Source organism: Panthera uncia, chromosome B1, assembly GCF_023721935.1.
Source record: "Panthera uncia isolate 11264 chromosome B1, Puncia_PCG_1.0, whole genome shotgun sequence".
Classification (NCBI taxonomy): Eukaryota; Metazoa; Chordata; class Mammalia; order Carnivora; family Felidae; genus Panthera; species Panthera uncia.
In genome coordinates this window covers 101,131,279-101,150,604 of record NC_064811.1, presented here as the reverse complement: position 1 = coordinate 101,150,604, position 19,326 = coordinate 101,131,279, and the positions used below count along the sequence as shown (strand labels likewise).

General features: G+C 37.6%; 1 protein-coding gene and 1 long non-coding RNA gene across 3 annotated transcripts in view; one reads left to right on the top strand and one right to left on the bottom strand.

Annotated features, from left to right (window-relative positions):
* The window catches only part of LOC125923089 (uncharacterized), a 95,113-nt gene that overhangs the window by 17,293 nt on the left and 58,494 nt on the right, over positions 1-19,326 (bottom strand). The window lies entirely within an intron of this gene.
* IL21 (interleukin 21) lies at positions 6,731-14,204 on the top strand. The gene is made up of 5 exons (XM_049631130.1): positions 6,731-7,089; positions 7,198-7,233; positions 11,566-11,721; positions 13,510-13,587; positions 13,684-14,204. The coding sequence occupies exons 1-5, from the start codon at positions 6,922-6,924 to the stop codon at positions 13,705-13,707; spliced, it is 462 nt and encodes a 153-aa protein (XP_049487087.1). The 5' UTR covers positions 6,731-6,921; the 3' UTR covers positions 13,708-14,204.

Here is a 19,326-nt window from a genome sequence, read left to right as displayed (position 1 = left end):
GGGCAATTTGGCAGTTTCTATCAAATTATTAAAAGGATATAATCTTACCAACTGGAAAATGAAATGTGGGATATGTATCCTAAAGGGATATATTTCACATATGCTTAAGGATATAGATGTTCATCAGGGAAATACAAATCAAAACCATGATGAGATACCACCTTACACCTGTCAGAATGGCTAAAATTAACAACACAGGAAACAACAAATGTTGGTGAGGATGCAGAGAAAAGGAGAAAAGGGAGCCCTTTTACGCTGTTGGTAGGAATGCAAACTGGTGCAGCCACTCTGGAAAACAGTATGGAGGGCCCTCAAGAAGTTAAAAGTAGAACCACTCTATGATCCAGCAATTGCACTACTAGGTACTTTTTTACCCAAAGGATACAAAAATACTGATTTGAGAGGCACATGCACCCTGATGTTTATAGCAGCATTATCAACAATAGTCAAATTATGGAGAGAGCCCAAATGCCCGACTGATGAGCGGATAAGGAAGATGTGGGGTGTAAATATCTATCTATCTATCTATCTATCTATCTATCTATCTACACATACCATACACACACACAATCGAATATTACTCAGCCAGTAAAAGAATGAAATCTTGTCATTGGCAGCAACGTGAATGGAGCTAGAGTGTATTATGCTAAATGAAATAAGTCCGTCAGAGAAAGACAAATACCATATGATTTCATTCATATGGAGAATTTAAGAAACAAAGTTGATGAATATAGGGGAAGAGAGGGAAGAGAGGGAGGCAAATGATAAGAGACTTTCAACTACAGAGAACAAACTGAGGGTTGCTGGAGCGTAGGTAGGAGGGAGATGGGCTAAATGGGTGATGGGCATTAAGGAGGGCACTTGTGATGAGCACTGGGTATATGTAAGTAATGAATCACTAAACTCTACACCTGAAACTAACATTACACTATATGTTACTAACTAGCATTTAAACAAAAACTTTAAAAACAAAACAAAACAAAAAATAAAAAGTAAATTTGCTTCAGTATTGCTTAAAAAAAAAGATATAGATGTTTAAGAATGTTCATTGTAGCATTATTTGTAGGAGATAAAAATTGAAAACAACAAAAAAATCTATCAGTAGGGCTATGAATGAATAAATTATGGTATACAGCTGTGCAATGAAATATTAATCCAGCTATTTAAATAAGATAGCCCCATATATGAATACTGTATGGACTGCTGTCTCTGACGCATTGTTAAGTAAAAAAAAAAAAAGTTGTAGGATATGTATAGTATGATTAAATTTTTATTAAAAAACATATTTTTTATGTCTGCATCTCTATTTCCATATACTTCTATCTCCAAATATAATTCTAATTTATTCAATATCTATATATCTATATCCTTTGATATTCTATGTACATAGAAAATAAGTCTATAATGATACATAGTAAACTCTCAAGAGTGTCCCAGGAATGAAAATTGGGGAAGGAAAGGGAGTAATTTCATATTTTGCTTTTTACTTCATACATATGTACTTTGAATTCTTTGTTTTATGACACAGATGTATTACTTTTGTAACTAGAAGATGAAAAGTAGTAATTTTCCAAAAATGATCCTTATACCCAGAAACAGAAGTAACTGTCCAAAATGAGGCCTGTCTTCAGTCTGCAGACTTCTCTCTATGAGATCCTGCTGTTGCCCCTTGAGAGAAAGTTGGGGGGGGGGTTCCTATTCAGGTGATTAACATGGGCTCAGTAGACACCCTAAGAGGAGGACACAGTGAAGACCAATATTGTATTTAAAAAATTTTTATGATCATGTGTTAGGGGCTGCAGGGCCAAGAAAGAAGATGTTTATAGCCACCCATAACTCTAGAGAGGAAGAGAATAGTGTTTCCTTGATCATAGACATTGGACAGGATGCTACATGAGGCTGGTGGAGCTTATCACATCTCCTGATGTGAGGCTGGTGGAGCTTGGTTGATGGAGTGAAGGACATCTGATCTCCAGCCTCACTGAGCCTATGGGTGTCATAGTTATCTAGAGACCAGCCTAGGGATGAGCCATTTGTCTAAATACCTTTAGTTTGAAGGAGTGCTACATATTAGAATACCTTAATATTATTCGAAATAATGGAGGCCTCCCTTCCCAGAGCTTGCTGTGGAAAACATCTAATTCTACCATGAGGGGACAAAGCAAGTGAAAACAGGGAGTATTTGACACGTGATGATCACAAGGAAAGGCTGCAAGACAGGACAAGGGAGTTGGGCCAAATAATATCCAGCACAGCTTTGCCCTCGCAAAACCATGAACTAGCAGCATTCATTTTCAGACTTCAAGTTCTCCTTTCTTTTATTCCTCTTACCCTCAGCCTGTTCTTCCTGGCTGGAAGCCTTCCTTCAGTTCCCAGGCTTCATTCCTACCCAGACCAGGAAGTCTCTAAGCACAGTCCATTAGATAAAATGCTTAAAATATGTCCATAAATCCCCTTGGAGGGTGACTAGAGCTTCATGCTTTCGTGGTGATGACCTGGGCTATATTCCTGGAAAGAATGCATGTAGTAGAGCCCACCGCCTCATTGCAAGGCGCCACATTAACACAGAAGCTAAGTAAAAGCAGTGTGCTTTCTATACAAGTATGACGTCCAGCCAGACTGCTGCACCTCAGCTTTTCCCGTATAGAATCTGGAGCCGCCCCACACTCACACAGTGGTGTATGTACACAAAAGAAGCATGGATCACTCTGCCCTTCACAGAAGTCTCTGGAGCCTGAAAAACAAAAACAGCAGCTGTCTGGTATTTCCTTTGAGAAGTGGGTGAAATTTAAGGTTTTCCTCTTCCCACAAACATAAATGCTAAAGTTTGCAAATAATTTCAGGAGGTTTATGGTCCTCTGAAACACACTGATAGTGGTCCCTGGCCGGGGGGGGGGGGGGGGGGGATGTCCATAGATGCCAAGAAAAACTCTCTTGTGCTAATGGGGAAGGACCACGGGAGGAATGGCACCAGGGTTTTAAAATACCGGAGCTCAGTTGGGCCAAGTATAAAACAAGAAATAGTTGGTTTTTCATTCTCTCCTTTCCTCCATCATTTCCCTTTTTTCTTCCTCCTCAAGAATAAATCCTATATCCTAGACTCGCTCTAGGATATAACTCGTTGCTGTTGAGGCTTAAATGTGACCTCTTCCAGACAAAATACAGTCAGTTCTGGTATAATGTGACACATACTTTCCTAAAAATCATTGCGCTGTACAACATTGCACAATAACAACCACAGAGCTTACGGGGAAAATGAAATTAGGGGCACAATACTCAAAAAATGTTGTCAGTGACACTTAAAAAAGACAATAGGAACCTAATAAAAAGGGTAGCAGTTTTACACATGTTAAATAGTTAAGAAATACATAAACACTACAATAAATATGGTATCTTACCTAGAAAAAGACCTGAAGTTTGCCCATGGAGGTGAGAGTCAGAGCTATCAAGAAATGGCAACAGAGGGTTTTCGAGCACAGAAAATTATAACACCCGAAGTGGATGAGTATGGCTCATGATATACCTGGTGAATCAAGGCAGCTGGAGGATGTTTGCAGCATTTGTGTGCATTCCTATACAGTTCAAGTCAGCTGGAGGCAGTTTCTGAATTCAAAGATGAAATCACACATAGGCAAACACAAAATTCTTGTTATACTCAAATTGTTCCCTGGTATATTTAATCAGTGGAATAAATTCCCATTTTTGATACACGCATTAAAGCAGGACTGACTAAAATCTAGGTTATAAAAATGATTATAATTTAAAGAATAAAAAGCCATTAAGACCCCAGTGGAATGATGCCATAAAGATAGCAGTAGGGTTATCTTGAAGCAGAGGATATGTAACTCAACTAAATCTGAGTCCCCTTACTCCCACCCTAAATTCCATCTAAGCATAGTGATAGATTCAAGTGAAATGCAACTTGGGTTCCATAACTTGGAAACATACCGTCAATCCTAAGCAAATCCTACTTGGTGCCAGGAAGAACTTGTAACAATACACACCAGACTTCCTGAAAGTCCTCATTATACATTTTTGTCCTTATCATCCCACACCACGTGGTGGCCAACACTAATCTTCCTTCCCTCTTCTCCAGCATTTCTTGTCCCCTCTATGTGCACTCCTCAAAAGCCCAGAAAACAAAATCCCAACCTTTACGGGTTCTCTCATTGCCCCTTCCTCTCTTTCCCACCTTTTTCCCAAGAGTAAAAACTCTATACATAGGTGTATTACTTTTCTATTGCTGTTGTAACAAATTACCCCTTAACCAGTGGCTTAAAACAGCACAAAAGTTATTCTTTCACAGTTCTAGAGGTCAGAGGTCTCAAATGAGCTTTATGGGGTTAAAATCAGAGTGTTGGCAGGCTGAAGTCCCATAGGCTCCAGGGGAGAACATGTTCTTTGCCTTTCCCAGCTTCTAGAGGCTGCCTGTATCTACTGGCTTCTGGCTCCATATCACTCTGACCTCTGCTTCTATTATCACATCTTCTCTGACTCCTGACACGCCTGCCTTCCTTTTATAAGTACCCCTGTGATTATATCAGGCATACCTGGATAATGTGGGCTAATCTCACATCTCAAGATCATTAATTTAATCACATTTGCAAAGTCCCCTTTGTTATTTAGGGATATATAAAGGTAGCATATTCACGGGTTCTAGGGATTAGCCTACCACACCAGCGATAATGTTCAAAACGCTTCACAACTGATATGCCACTTAAGGCAGAGTGTCTAAAATGAGCTTTATGGAACTAAAATCAGGGTGTTGGCAGGCTTCACTCTCATAGGCTCCAGGAGAGAACATGTTCCTTGCCTTTCCCAGCTTCTAGAGGCTGCCTGTATTTACTGGCTTTTGGCCCCATATCACTCTGACCTCTGCTTCTGTTATCACATCTTCTCTAAGACCTCAGAAAGATCTTAGGTCATAATGCTGCAGCAGGACCCTGGAGATCCTGGCATGCTGGTTGATGAATAGTAGAGAGGGCTGGGAGGTCTCAGAGAGGGACTGGGATTTGTAGGGTGTTGGTGAGGCACTCTGGGGCTATAAGGAATGGTTCTCTCTAAGCAATATGAAAGACTTTCCACTTTGTTACAATCAGCACAGTCACACCAGTGCATTTTGGCTGACCACTGACCTGCCATGCTCTTCCTTATCCACAATCAGTACACAAACTTTCTGGGATTTTATCATGTGCTGTATTCACCCCCTTCACCTGGAATGTCTATTTAAGCCTCATCACAACCCAATGATTAGTTCTACACTTATCTTCCTTTTGCAATAACATACCTGGGGTCATATGTGCTATTAATTGCTAGGGCCTGAATCTGAAATTAAGCACTTAACTTTAGAAATTGAGCTCTTAACCATTGTGGTTAGTGTTTACAAGGAGACTCTTTAGGCAGATCAGGAAAGCATGTACAAAGACTGTGCAGGCAATGTTGAGGTACCAAGTGACAACATGTAGTCCACATGCATTTCATAGGTTTACATAGAACCCTCTCCTACAGAATTCAATGCTTATTGGGAGGGCCTCTTGATCATACAGTAAGAATTCTTATCTACTTTGTAAGCACCCAACATGTATAGTCTTAAATAGATATTCTATGATAAAAAAAAAAAACCCAATTATAGTGAAGCAAATCAAGTACAAACTCTAATTTACCTTGTCTACATACAGCCTAGAATAAAGCATGGTTTAAGCATGCAATGAAATAGATGAAGAAACAAATGAATAAGTAAAATCCATAGTCAAGAGTTTTATTTGTAAGACCTGACTGTGGTACAAAACTACTTCTGGTTAGAATATTATATTTAACTTTCTCAAATGAGTAGAGCAGTAGGAACAGAAGCAGCAGCAGAGAGAAAGATGATAAAACCACTAATGGACTTTGAGTCTTTTGTAACCTCTACCTGGTCATAGTTAGAAATGTGTTGCTCATCCCTTGTCTCATATCTAAAAGAATAAGTAACACTACCCCCCCCCTAATAATTTATGGGTATTTTTGATTTTGCTGTTGAAAAAGTTTTTGGTTTGGACAAGAATGAGAATTAGTACCTTTCATTCATTTAATTGATGCATTGTATAGAAGAGATGGACATCAAAGAGTTTTTTTGTTGTTTTTTAAATGAAAGTAGAGTGAGATCCTGATTGGGAGATGGCATGAATTTCTTTACAGTCTCTTAGAATCATTTATGACACACATAAAAACCAGATTGCTAAGTAAAATGTTAGGAGCCAAGATTAATGTTATTTAAAGATGCTCTCAGGGAGAATTGTAAGCAAATTCTACTTTCAACTCTTTAACCTGATTAAAAGCCTAAAATATTCTTGCTAGTTTGGAAAATACCCCTGATATTTAAAATTTCCTAAAATGTAGCTCCCCTCCTACCTTTACGATGGAATACTGGATGATTTCAGTCAAAAGACATAGTTATTACTATAAGAAAAAGTCCTGCAAGAAAGCACATGTTGGCACTTTACTCATTATTGAAGTGCCCTTATGACTGTTAGAGGGAACAGGTAAGATGCTAGGGGAGGCAGAGAAAGAGAGATCAAAGTGTTTTTGTTTACTTCTTTGAAGTTTTGTAGTACCTACTGTTTACCATGCACACTTCTTGATTCATGCTGAAAATTGGAATTCACCCATTTCTCTTTTTCCTGTCTAAGATGCAGATGGGGCACATTTCGTTGACTCCATCAATCCCTGCCCCCCACGCATTAGCACATGCACACGTATACCTAGCCAGTGGAAAAGAAAAAAGGGTTACTCACATTCATCCATTTTACAAAGATTTCCAGGCTGCAATGGGAGGGCTTTACCTCTCCCTGAAGGATGAATAAATAGGTAGCTTTACTGACAACCTGTTCACAGTCAAACTGCAGTGAAAACTGAGACCAAGGTCTTACTCTACTGGCACTTATGAGATCCAGTGCTGGCAACATGGAGAAGATAGTCATCTGCCTGATGGTCATCTTCTTGGGGACAATAGCCCATAAGTCAAGCTTCCAAGAGAAGGATCTCCTCTTGATTAGAATGCGTCAACTTATAGATATTGTTGATCAGCTGCAAAATTATGTGAATTATTTGGTAAGGCCATACTTATCACAACAAAATTTAAATATTATTCTTCAATTAATATAAAAGGTGCTTTTTGACTTATAAAAATAACCCAGAACTAATTTTCTTTTGCTCTAGGAACCTGAACCTCTGCCAGCTCCAGAAGACGTAAAGGTAAGACCAGTTGAATTTATTTGTGATAATATTTGTGGCACAAGTTTTTAAATCCAATTAAGAAAGCCATTAACATAGTTATCTAGGAATATACTTAATTTCCATGAATTTGGGGGTTTAATAGTTGGTAAAATAGTTTTTCCTGTTTTGGTCAAATATTCATTGACTTACCAGCAAGCCAATCATAAAAACACCACATACCTTATAAAATATATTTTTATCTTCAAATACCTCTAAGAGTCCTTCCAAGTAGCACTATTGAGACAGAATAACAAAACTAGAAAATAAATCTATTCTATGATCAGTTCCTGAATAATGACCAACTAATTAGATTTTAAGAGCCCTTGTAGAATGACAGTTCTTGAGCCCTCCTTTGCAAACCTACCTAAGAAATATAGACACACACCGGAAGAAGCAGAATTCACCTTTTAATAACAAGAAAGAAAGAAAAGAAAGGAAGGAAGGAAGAGAGAAAGAAGAAAGAACAAATTACAGGAACAGCATGGAAGAATGGTAGTATGGAAGTCAAGGCTGTCCTTTAGAATATAATTCCCATATACCTTGGCCTCAGTGAGTCTTGTCTTTGGCCTTTGGAGAGGTCTTTCAAAAGGACTTTTTTCAAAAACTCATCCCATTCTCTTAAGCCATTTAAATCCCTTAGGTCCGAGGAAGAAAAGACCTAGCACATAGTTCAAGAGGGCTGCGTGCTGGTCTTTTCCTTAGTAACTTCGTTCTAGTCTTCACATCTGGTACCCTGAGGATAGAAATGCAACTGGGGAAATGTTTTCATTGTCTCAGACCTTTAACTGCATAAATTAGAATAACTATAAAAGTGCTACCAGTAATTAGGACACTACAGAGGAGGAGACACATGAAGATACATTGCAAAGAAAACAATTATCGTAAATGACTATGTGTAAAAGTTTAGAAAGTGAATGAGTCACAACCATTGCTTTTCTCTAAAATTCACTCTCTAGCTCTGAACCTAACCACTCTCATTTACTAGGTCTTTTTCTAATAAGCAGCATCTAAAATGAAAGCAGCACATTCAGCTTATTGGAAAGCCTTTTCTAATAAGTGAGAATATTTCTTAATTGATGACCTAATTATCAAAACATACATTTTCAGCATCTCACGCATTTTGTTTAACTGCTGTGGTTAGAGTCCTTTTGGACTAACCCTGTCTATAACTTGCAGAATAAGAAATAAGAAAGATTTCCCATTTTCTAACTTGAGTTGATCCAATGGGTACTTCCTTCATTAAATATCTATGCTTTGTTAAAGATAGAGGCTTTTTACCTTACATCATAATGAGAAGATTTCATCTCAGTGACAGTGTATCTATCTGACAATCTTATCAAACAATGCTGGCTATGATACAAGTGAGTAATGGTATAGCTAAGATCTTTAAGCTATGCTGGCAGGCAAACTTAGGAAGGAAGAAAATAATTCAAGGCCACAGTAGCATTATGTCAAGTTTTTCAGGGCTAGCATCAAAGCAGGGCTCATAAGAGATTTAAAAATAAGGAAAATAAATTTATTTACATGTTGCATGTAAATGTTGATACATTGTGATTATCTCAGATCCCTTATTGGCCTTGCCAGGCATTGTTCTCTTTCTTATAATTATATAACCAGTGATCCTCAACTGGTAATGACTTTGCCCTCCTGACAACATCTGACATTGTCTGGAGAAATTTTGGGTTGTCACAGTTGTGTGTAGGGGAGTGCTTTCTACTTGTCAGAGATGCTAGTAAACATTCTAGAATGCACAGGACAGTCCTAACAACAAAGAATTATCTAGCCCAAAATGTCAATTGTATTGTTATTGAGAAACCCTGATATAAACCTAGTTTGCCTTTGGGACAAAGGTATCTTGCCCAAGACTTCCTAGTGTGAGTGGTCAGGCCTTTCTGTGAGGGGGAAATGTAGGTTAAAAATAAGCTATAAGGAGGCGAATATTTTCAAATATTCAGCTGCAAAACAACAAAGCCAAGCGTGCTTCCTTGCAAAAGCAGCACTTGACTGTTCTCTTTGTTTGTTACTCTTGCTTTTTTGACTTCCGTACTGCTCCCTCTATTTTGCAATAATGTAGGACACACAACTACTCATTTTATCATGTGTTGAAGGATGAAGGAATCAAAGCCTTGCCCTCATAGTTTGCTGCCAGCAAGGCATAGCAAAGGAAAATAATTGTTATGCTCCCAGATGGTGGTTCTACACATGAGTTTGGGTTCATTCTGTAAAGACCAGGAGTGACAAGCCATCCATGGCTGCCTGAAGCAAGGTTAATATCTCCACTCCCCTTCCCAGTGCATCTGTAAGGCAGTTGTCAGGATAGCTTCTCCACTTCTTTTCCTCTCTGAGGCTGCCTTTGGTGTGTGTCTGAAGCCCAATGCAGCAGTTAATTGTCCTGGACTGTACATGGCTGGGGACAGCTCTGCTGCTTGCAGAAAGCACTGAGCAACATACCACCGCCTACTAACACAGGTAAACAAGGAAGGGCATGAGACAGTGCAGCCTGTCATTGTCCAGACGCCATCCAGAGGCTTTCAGAAAAGCTTTCTCAGGCATAAGCTCTTTCATTACTGATCTTGACCATTCCTGGCAATACCAAGGGAGTTCATTCGGTAGGGCCCCTATACTTCTTTGGAACGTAACTTTCTTTCAACATACCCATGTAAATGTTAACTCAGCAAAATGGGCTTCTGTGAGAAATGCTGGTTTCTCAGATCATCACGGATGAAGCAGTTAGTGTTTTCAGTTTCAGCTGGAAAATTTACCTCTTTAAATATGAATATTATTTTTTTCCAGTAAGTTAAGCCGGTTGTGGTCAAAAAGAAGAGAAAAGAAAAAACTTCAACAAACATGAGCATGTGGTTTTCAAGGAAAAAAAAGTGCTATAATTAACATTTATAAATAGTTTCTATTAAATAAGCATTTTGGCAAACATATGGAAAGGATATTACCTTGCCCTTATGAGAGAGGCAAACTGTTCTGATAGAAGGAAACCAGATAAGCTGGTTCTCAGCTTGTGGCTATGTATGCAAAGTAAGCCTGACAGGCTTGTGTCTTAATGATGCATGTTATTAATCAACATTCATATTGGGTAAGCATATGGGTTGGAAAATGCAAAGCAGGCCAGATGCTATTTTCAGCTGATTGTCCATGAGAAGACTCAGATAATTTTGTTATATGTGGAACTGCCCTTGTAGGAACTGAGAGAGATTAAGGTTTCTGGTTTCATATGGCTGTGTCTTCCATGCACATTAGTGAGATAGGGATGCGACTACTGGGGTGGGGTGGGGTGTGGATAGAATAGCATGATATATACACATTGGCTGAAAGAAAAAAGAAACTTGGATACAAGTTTTTAGATCAGCATTAAAATGTTTTTAATAAGTCAATTTAAGTTTTGTTCTTTCGATATATTCCATTTTATTTTCAGTTCGATTTCTAAGGTTTTTGAGTTACTACTCTCTAGTTATTTGACTAAACCAAGAGACAAGGTTTTGGTCCTTGTTCCGCCCTCTTCTTCATTCTTTGAGACACCATCCTTAGTTTCTAAGGAACGGTCCTCCGTCCCATTGGTTGCACAAGTCTCAAATTCTGTTCCTTGACTAGGTAGTTCAGGCAGAATCCTACCCTAAGTGACCTAAGAGTGTGAATAGCATTTTAGAAGAGTCATGTGTAGTCTGTCACAGGTGTATGGACTCTTAGATGTAGAATATGCCATCAGAGGTAGATAGCCACTTCCTTCACCCAAAGTAGGGGCATTAACTCATTTACTTCGTTTGTTGACTCCACACGTAGTTATTGAGCACTGACTAGCAATAAGACAGGATGCCAGGTGTTGTGCAAGGTAAGACGTTGCTTGAGACATGTCACTGTTAGATGCTTCCATGAACATTGTAGAGAGAAACAAACAAACAAAAAACAAATAAAAAAGATTGCTAATCAGATTACAGCATATCTCACCCAAAGCTGCAACCAGTCATAGTGTAACTTTTAGAAAATTTAGAAAATTTAGAAGATCCTGTCTACTACCCAGACCTCAAAATGGCATTAGAAATGGAAAAGCTAGAATCCCTCCTTTTGCCTGTAGGGAGGGAAATGTTGTCTCTTCCCTAATATGGGATGAAATTTGACATTGCAGGTGCCTCCTTCTAATGAGCCCAAATGCATAGGGCGTGAACTCCTTCCTCACAATCTGCTGAAATAAATGTGATCTAATATGCTGTAGTAGAAGTAGAAAAAGAGGACTGGGAAGGTCATTTACTTTCTGAATAACTTTTGTTTTGTTTACATATATATAAATTATTTCTTTTTCAGAGACACTGCGAACGGTCAGCTTTTTCATGTTTTCAGAAGGTCCAACTAAAGGCAGCAAATACAGGAGGCAATGAACAGATAATCAGTGTGTTAACTAAACAGCTGAAGAGGAAACTACCTCCCACAAACGCAGGCAGAAGACAGAAACACAGACCAGTAAGACTGTCATTTGTCATCTCTCTTATTTGTACTTAGTAACTACATCTCTTACGGTACATAACGCACTTAATACACACATTTGTATCCAGAGATTCCAGTGCCTTCCTTCCAGTTACACGCTGTCTTTTATGGCGTATTTTGAGAAGTGAAGTCACCTCTTCAAAATCCACAGGCTCAAAAGTGCCCAGAAATCCTGTTAAGAATTTGCTAACAGTCTCTGGTAGCTGGAAGAAGTTAAAATAGCCTCCCAAGGTGAGGAAGTCACTTGGCAGGAAATTTAATTGTGACTTAGGAGTTAAGTATTTTTCTTTCATCATATGGTCACATATAACTTGTATTCTTATTAACAGGAGCTAGGGCCTAGTTTTCCTATAAGAAAAGAGACAGCCTACAGGAGACCAAGAAAAATCTCATATTTTGCCTTCTTCTCTTAAAGAATATTATTGTCCTATATAATCACAGAGTCAGCACTATATTTAAATAGACAGATCTCATTATTTGGCTGGAGAATTTTAATAGTCCCTAGGAGGCCCTGAGACCCTCTTGTATATTTCTTCCTATGCCAACTCATAAGCAATGCTGATACTGTCATCACTAATTCAAGAATTAATCAAAACCAGTGGAATAACACATAAGATAAATTTCTCCAAAATATTTTTTTGAATCAGTTCTCTCTCTTCTAAGGAATTTCACATATGATTCAAATGAAACCTTAATGACATTATCAAAATGATTTTTATTTCCTTTGATTTCTTAGCCAGGTTTCATTGTAAAAAGTATCCCTCTAAAACTTTCCTCAGAAAGAAAGGAGCATTTGAAACCCAATAGCAAAGACTTATGAAATGGCAGTGCGGGCACTGAGCTTTTATCTAATTAAGCACCTTTTTTGGTAGATGGGAAAATGAGACCTCATTAAGTGACTTGTCCAAGCCCTGCAAATACTAAGTTGCAGAATGAAAACTAGAACTTACATCTCCTACCTTTCAGTCAAAGGCTCCCACTACAACATCAAATGGGCTTAGAGACATTGAATACCAAGCAAGGGCCTGGTGTTTTTGTTCTCAAAAGGAATAAGGATAAAGAAGAAAATCCCAGAATTAAAAAAAAAAAAGAAATACAAACAGGCAAGACACATAAGAAAAATTGCTCAATCTTCTTATAATCAAATAAATGCAAGCTAAGGAAATCCTACTTCTTTCCAAAAAAAATTTTAACAGTACTCAATAATAGTACAAATGCTCTGCATGAATACAGGTGGAACTTTTTTACAATATACAGCAAGACAAAAATTTTTATTCCTTTAATTTAGTAATTGTACTTCTAGAAATTTTAAATAAAGATGTATATAAAAATTATTCAGAAATGTTCTTGCATTGTGTGCAATAGTGAAAAGTTAGAACAATCTATGTGCCCCAAAATAGTAACAGTTTGATGGTACGTTGGAATACAGAGCAACAATTATATATATTTTTGAAGAATATTTAACAGGTAGGAAATGCTTGTATATGTTGAGTGTAAATAAAGCTAATTACCAACCAGTGTAAATAACATAAATGCAAAGAAAAAAAACATTGCTGGGAGGATATGCATCAAAAGATTGCAGTGGTTATCTCTGAGGATGGGGATTACAAGTGATTTTTTCCCATTGTTATTTCTTGAACAATTTTATGCACATCTCAAAATTTTTTTCAGTGAACACGGTTTATATCTCTAATTGGAAAAAATATATTTTAACTGAACATTTATTAAATGGGAAAAATGTTGAACTTTTTTGTTGATTTCTAGACATGCCCCTCATGTGATTCTTATGAGAAAACATCACCGAAAGAATTCCTAGAAAGATTGAAATCACTCATCCAAAAGGTATGCAACTGAAATTGTATTTAATTTTCTACTTCATATTTATCTATCCAGATTTCTTCTTACATTTATGTTACTCATGGTATACTATTTCCACAGATGATTCATCAGCATCTCTCCTAGAACAAATGAGATATGAAGGTTCCTGAGGATCTAACTTGAAGCTGGACACTATATTACATACTCTAACACAGTAGTGAAACTCACTTCTTGGTATTTTAAATGGAGGAGTACAACATATTGGTGATGGGGAAAAAGACTCAGATCAGTATTTCAAGTCAGGATTATTTCCCCCCAGTTACTATACAGTTCTTCAGTTTGATCCACATGCTCTGTATCTGGTCAACTTGAAAAAGCTGTCTACTCAATTAAGTCTGATTTCCTATGTTATGGATTTCTATGGTTTCTAAAATTTTTACTTTATATTAGTGCCCAAATATGGCATTCCTTGATGGAGAGAGAAGCTTAAATTTTTTTTTTTAAGCTTAAAAATTTTAACCAAAAACATGGTTTGGGAATTTAGTGGTCTTATATTAACCTTGACCTTGATTAGCACAGGAATGAGGTGTCTGATGATCATTAATTTAAAAGTTATATACCTTCATTCAAGATGAGAAATATAGAAGCATAGGGTCAAGATGAAATGTTGGTCTTTATTCTCTTAAGGAAATGGAAACGGAGTGTTTAAAAATGTATATCTGAAGAGTTTATTTTTTATCTCAGAATATCTAACGTATAAATATACAGTTTATTTATGTGCCAGGAGATAGTTTTACTAGATGGCTACAGAAAAAAGGTCTTATTTCTTTATTGGGATTTATCAAAAATATTTAAATACTATAGATATGAATGTATTTATGGAATACACTCTTGTAGTCTTTTTTCTGTAAGTCGTTTTAACATACCTTCCCCAGTTCAAGTTCCCTTATAAGCTAACATTTTAAGCTTGTGGAAATGGCAATTAAAACGTATAGAGGGACATATTCAGGTGGTATTCTGGAACAAAATGCATTTTAAGCAAAGTCTTGTAGCTCTCTTCTCAAATTGTTATAATGATTACATGGGAGCGAGCTAGTAACTCCAAATGTCTGTCACCTTTCTTCCTTTCTTTTCTTTCTTCTTTTGAAAGTGACAGACACTTTGTGCTTGCATGCTTTGCATAAGGCAAATTCAATCACTTGTATCAAATCAAAATAAGGAGACAAATCAAGAGGCCAAGACTTCTGTCCTAATAGAAAATAGACTTTTGCATAAACATTCCAATCTTTCAACCATGGATAGTAAAAGTAAGCAACCTGTTCTAACTGCCATTTCTTATCAACTCCAGCAGAGTTTATTTAAATATGAAATTAAAAACTCTAGGAAAATAAAATTTTTGCTAGAATGTCATAAGCTATTTGAGAATCTCTTGTTGTTAAAATGGCTGTGAACGTGCAAGAGGATGTGGGATGGGAAATACTGTATGTTCTGAGAAGAAAAATTATCTACTTAGAAGTATTTTTTTTTAAGTACAGATAAATTTATAGTTCTAAAAGATATATTAGCTGTCAATTATTTCATCAAATCTCAATGAAATGTGTCATCAAAAACACGGTATTCTATCTTAAAATTTTAAAATGTTATCACAAAGGGATCATGTAAACAATAATGATGATAACATGCATGTAGAGCCTACCTATGTGTCAAATGGTGCCAGCCCACATTATTGGGATAAAAGCAGAAAGCAGCCACAAAATTGCCTAGGGAAGGATGAAGTCTGTATTTCTTGTTTTTGGCTTTATAGTTGGTGACTTCTTTGACACTGTGATTTTATATTTAAAATAATATATTTATTTTGCTATGTTTACTGTTAAAATCTCTGTTCTAATCCTTTGACCAGAGATTCTACCTTAAGAGTAAAAATAATTTAACGGGGTGTTGGTTAAGAGCCTTCACTAAACTGAGTTTAAAGACTCAGGTAAAGATCCTAGCAACACTCCAAGAAAAGCACTGCATTGAAATAAACAAGATGAAGAAGTAAGACATGAACAGCTCCATTTTCACTGCTCTGTGTTCAAGACTTAAGCAGCCCTCAAAAGAGATAGAGGCTTACCTACGAACATTACTGTTCACCTACAGATGGTGATACAGGAGGCCTAAAATCTTGCTGGCTGTGAAATCATGGTCACTTGCTTAAATTTGGGGGGTTTCCATTTCCTTATCTGTAGAATGAGGATGTTGGACTGAATCTCTAAAGTCAATTCTACCTTTTTTAGAGCTTTTTGTGTCTATGAATGTCTAAAGTTCTGGATGTTCTGGATACTCTTACAGGAACATCTAACCATACTCTGAGTAAAACTTTCACTAAATCTGATGTTCAGTTGAACAACCTTATTCAATAGCATTTGTAGCAACACTCACTGCAGGAACAAAGAAAATGTTCCCCTCTCCCCCCCAAAAAAGGAAGGAAGAAAGAAAAAAAAAAAGGAGAAAAACATTGCAGTAGGTCATGGAAGTTCAGGGAAAATTAATCATGATTTTTACTACTGTAGCTGAAAGTGTCTTCTTTGGACACTTGTATAAAATTGTAGCATTATTATTCTATATTATTGCTCTGTTGTATTTACACTTGCATCTGAGAATTTAGTTTTAATACAAACTATGTACTTTATAACTTAATAATTATTTATTATATATTTGGTTTTAAATGTTTATGTTCATGGCTTCTTATTTAAGACTTGATCATATTAAATACTTCCCAGTCAGTACAACTGTTTTTGTGATTCCCTGGAAACCCTTAATTCAATAGTCTTAGCAGAAAATAAAAGATGATCCTCAGTTTCTGGGAGCATATTGTTTTTATATGTATATTGCTAAGACAGTCTTCTCTCCTTACATACTTTCACTGAAATGGAACCTTCCTCTTCCTGTCTCCACCTCAAGGATATCACGTCCTTTTGCAGCTCTCCCAAATGTATGGCAGGTTCTGAAGGAGTTGAAGATATCCTTGCCAATGCCCATTACATGTACACTCTTGTGTAAAACTCTTTCCTGCTTTGACATTTATCCCATTTAGCTTTTCTGTACCTTTATTTGTTATTGGTGATTGTCATCTCCTGGTCTCTCCTCCATCTTTACAGAGGAGTTAGGCATACTCTTTCCCTTGAATTCAACTTCTGCCATCATCTTGGGTAACTTCAGTGCCCACAAGGAGGATTCTGCCAACACTGCCACTTGCCAGAACATTGACTACCTCAGTTTCAAACACCTGCAGGTGGCCCATTCCCATGGCCATGTGTCAGACTTTATTGCCTTGGAACTATTTTCGGTATGAAATCCTTATATATATAAAGCCATCATCCGCTAGTCTCTTAATTCTTAAACTGCCTTACTTCTACCACATCTGTTCACACACACACACACACACTCTCTCTCTCTCTCTCTCTCTCTCTCAAAATAAAGAAAGAAAAGAAAAGAAAAGAAAAGAAAAGAAAAGAAAAGGAAAGAAAAGAAAACAAAGAATAGTCTCTACATGTGTCTCTACTCCCTCAACTTCTATCTATACATCAAACCACTATAATCTGATTTCTACCCATCCTACACCCTATCTGTGTATTAAAATGCCCTTTCTTTGATCAAAATGACCTTCAAATTACCTAACTCACAAATATGTTTAAGTCCTTATCTTACTTGATCTTATCATGGCTTTTGCTACCTTTAATAACTCTCTTTTCTTCTTTGACTTTGGAGGGTCCTCCTTCTCCAGGTTCTTGTCTTACCTCTCTCACCACACATTCCCCATCTCAGTTGTTGGTTTGCTTTTCTGTGTCCTCCCTTTAGAAGTTGATATCCCTGAGGATTCTGTCCTTGCCACCTTTTCACTTTAAACTTTTCCTTCAATAGTCCAATAGATTCTTGGTGTTTTAAACATGCCCTTGTATGTTGTTTACCCACAAATCTACAGATAAAGGCCAGACCTCTCTGTTAATTCCCAGACCCTTAAATCCAATTTCTCCCTGAAGATTTCCATCTTTATCTTCCAGGCCCTTCATCTCAACATGCCAAAACTGATCTTGTCACTGTTTCCCACTTCCATGACCTCCTCTACTTTCCAGTATTCCCTAATCTTAATTAATGGGAATGCATCTCCAGCCTCCCTGACTCTGCCTTCTCGCTCATTCACTATAACCAATTGGCCACAGGCCTTGCTATTTGTATCTCTTAAGTACATCCTTTCTTTTCCATTCACTCTGTCATCATCTTAATGCAGGCTCTCAGCAATGGTTACAATAACTTTTGATTGGGTTTCTGGTCTCTTGCCTTCTCTTCTCTCCAATCTATCTCTGCATGGTCACCAGAATTATATCTGATCAAATGTAAATTTGATAATGATTTTCCCTTATTTAAAGCCTTTCACTGGTTCTTCTTTGGAATAAAGCTGAGGCCTGAAGCTGGGCATGTAAGACCCTTTATCATCTGCTCCACTCAGCTCCCAGCCTCTTCTCACCTTGAACTTCACATTCCAGCGATTCCTGTCTGCTTCTAGTTCCGACACACCATGCTGTTTCATGCCTCTGTGTCTTTGTACTTGCAGTGGAATATTACTCCTCCACCCTCTCCTCAACATCCAGAAAAACCCTCAGGCAACTGTCAGTATTCAACTTAGTTATCACTTCCTCCAGAAGTATTTCCATCACCATCTCATTCCATCTCTGTGACAGTATTAATCTCTTCTCAATTTAGAACTTGAGCATACTATGGTTATTAGTTTTAATGTGGTATATACACATTTATTGACCGATACATCTGTTTCCCTTTCCAGAACATAAGCCTCTTTGGTAGAAGGAAGTGCATCTTGCCTGCACAGTGCCTTATATATAGTACATAATATAGTAGAAAACAATGTTCAAAAATTGAGTCAGACCAAATACAAAATACATAATTATGCACTAAAACTTTCCTTGATATGCATTGAAGTTTTCCTTGACATCTCTTTCTCTTACCCATTGAATCCAATTATCAGCAAAGCCTGTCAACTCTGTTTTCAAAATAACTCTAGAAGACAATCATCTGTTGCCATCTCCAGCTTCCACTTTATTTGACTCCACCACCATTTTTCACTTAGATAATTGTAATATTTTCCTAAATTGTTTTCCTGATTTTGTTCTTGCCCCTCACCAAACTTTATTTGCAACAAGCAACCTTAATAATCTTTTAAAACACCAGAGTATGTCACCCCTTAGCTTAAAACCTTCCAATGGCTCCCACCTCATTCAGAAAGCCTGAGTCCTACAACAAGGGCTACATGGTCATTATGTTCCTTCCACTTCTCTAACCTCACTTTCATTCTTCTGACTCAACTCAAGCCACACTGACACTCTTCCCTGTCTCCAGCACTCTAGGAACATTCCCACCCATGGCAGTTGCACTTTCTGTTTCTTTTGTTTGGAATGCTCTCCTGCCAATGTCCACATAGTCCATTCTTTCCCCTCCTTCATGTCCCTGCTTAACCAGGTCTTCTCTATCAGGTCTTCTCTATCATCTCTTTTAAAAGAGGACTACCAGGGGCACCTGGGTGGCTTAGTCGGTTAAGTGGCCAACTCTGGATTTCAGCTCAGGTCATGGGTCATGAGTTTGAGTTGGAGCCCTGCATTTGGCTCTGTGCTCACCATGCAGAGCCTACTTCACCTTCAGATTCTGTCTCCCTGTCTCTGCCCCTCCCCTGCTCATGCTTGCTCACCCTTTCTTTCAAAAATAAAGAAA

What these genes read in the sequence shown, in the direction of transcription:
- IL21 (XM_049631130.1), top strand. Translation starts at nt 6,922, where the DNA reads ATGAGATCCAGTGCTGGCAACATGGAGAAGATAGTCATCTGCCTGATG. An exon ending in GAAGACAGAAACACAGACCA is followed by an intron (nt 11,722 to 13,509) that starts GTAAGACTGTCA and finishes GTTGATTTCTAG; the next exon opens with ACATGCCCCTCATGTGATTC. An exon ending in TGAAATCACTCATCCAAAAG is followed by an intron (nt 13,588 to 13,683) that starts GTATGCAACTGA and finishes CTATTTCCACAG; the next exon opens with ATGATTCATCAGCATCTCTC.